Here is a 1,207-nt window from a genome sequence, read left to right as displayed (position 1 = left end):
GGGAGCAGTGTTGAGGGGCCTTTCATTCTGCTCCCCTGGGTCACCTGATGGGCAGCAGCCCATCCTGTCTCCTGGGCAACCAGGTGAGAAGCCAAGAGCTGGCCCTTCACTGAGAGCTCCTGCCCCAGGGCTCTGTGGCTGCACCACCAGATGGCTGCGTGGCCCTGGCTGAGTGACTCCCCGCCTCCAAGCCTCAAATGTCTCATCTCTGAAAGTGTCGCGCCCTACTTTCAGGGTGGCTCTGAAGGGTCCCGGGGACATTAGAGATCAGAGGACCCACTTACCAGGTGCTGCGGCCATCCCTGCAGAGAGAGACTTCAGTCCCATTCTGCAGATGGGAGATGAGGCTCCGAGAAGAGAAGAAGAGAGCGTGTTGGCAAGGAGAGCACTTCGCTCAGATCTGAGAGCAGAGGCTCCCCCACCCTCCAGCTCACTCACTATGGGGACAGGCAGGCCCACGATGAGCCCCTAGGGGTTGGGGTCAGCGGAGATGACCGTGGCTCAGTCTGTCCATCTGGTCCCCACAGAGCTGAAACCACCAACAGGTGCGGTCCTCACCCCTACAGCCCCCCAGGAGCCTCCTGAGTCTGTGAGGCCATCCGCTCCCCCTGCAGAGCTGGAGGTGCAGGCCTCAGAGTGTGTCGTGTGCCTGGAACGGGAGGTAAGTCTGGGGCCCTCCCCACCCGTCTGCCCTTCCTGCGGCCACCCTCCTCAGATTCTCCAGGTATAGGGTTGTCTCTGAACGTGTTTTCTCCAGTTATCTAAGTAGACCGTGCTCATCTAGAAAGAATGCAGGAAATAAAAATGACCCCGATCCCATGACCCAAATATGAGCTGCACTCACATGATTTTCCAGATCTTTTTTCTTTTTGTTCCTACTTAATAGGAAAAAAATTTCCCAAATCATGAAATATCAACAACATGATTTACCCTGCAGAAGCTTTAGAAAATCATCTTTTGGCCAGGCACAGTGGCTCACGCCTGTAATCCCAGCACTTTGGGAGGCCAAGGCGGGTGGATCACCTGAGGTTAGTTCGAGGCCAGCCTGGCCAACATGGTAAAACCCCATCTCTACTAAAAATACAAAAATCAGCCAGGCGTGGTGGCGCACACCTGTAATCCCAGCTACTTGGGAGGCTGAGGCAGGAGAATCACTTGAACCTGGGAGGCGGAGATTACAGTGAGCCAAGATCCTACCACTGCACTC

The 1,207-nt window shown here is 55.6% G+C and overlaps 1 protein-coding gene across 1 annotated transcript in view; it reads left to right on the top strand.

Moving 5' to 3' along the window:
* LRSAM1 (leucine rich repeat and sterile alpha motif containing 1) overlaps positions 1 to 1,207 on the top strand; it is a 71,720-nt gene that overhangs the window by 68,578 nt on the left and 1,935 nt on the right. Inside the window, exon 24 of the mRNA XM_011988714.1 lies at positions 528 to 661. Coding sequence (XP_011844104.1) covers positions 528 to 661 — 134 coding nt within the window. The remainder of the gene's footprint in view (positions 1 to 527; positions 662 to 1,207) is intronic.

This window comes from Mandrillus leucophaeus, unplaced genomic scaffold (assembly GCF_000951045.1).
Source record: "Mandrillus leucophaeus isolate KB7577 unplaced genomic scaffold, Mleu.le_1.0 Scaffold109, whole genome shotgun sequence".
Lineage (NCBI taxonomy): Eukaryota > Metazoa > Chordata > Mammalia > Primates > Cercopithecidae > Mandrillus > Mandrillus leucophaeus.
The sequence above is the reverse complement of the archived record's forward strand: the minus strand, read 5'-3'. Positions and strand labels throughout refer to the sequence as shown.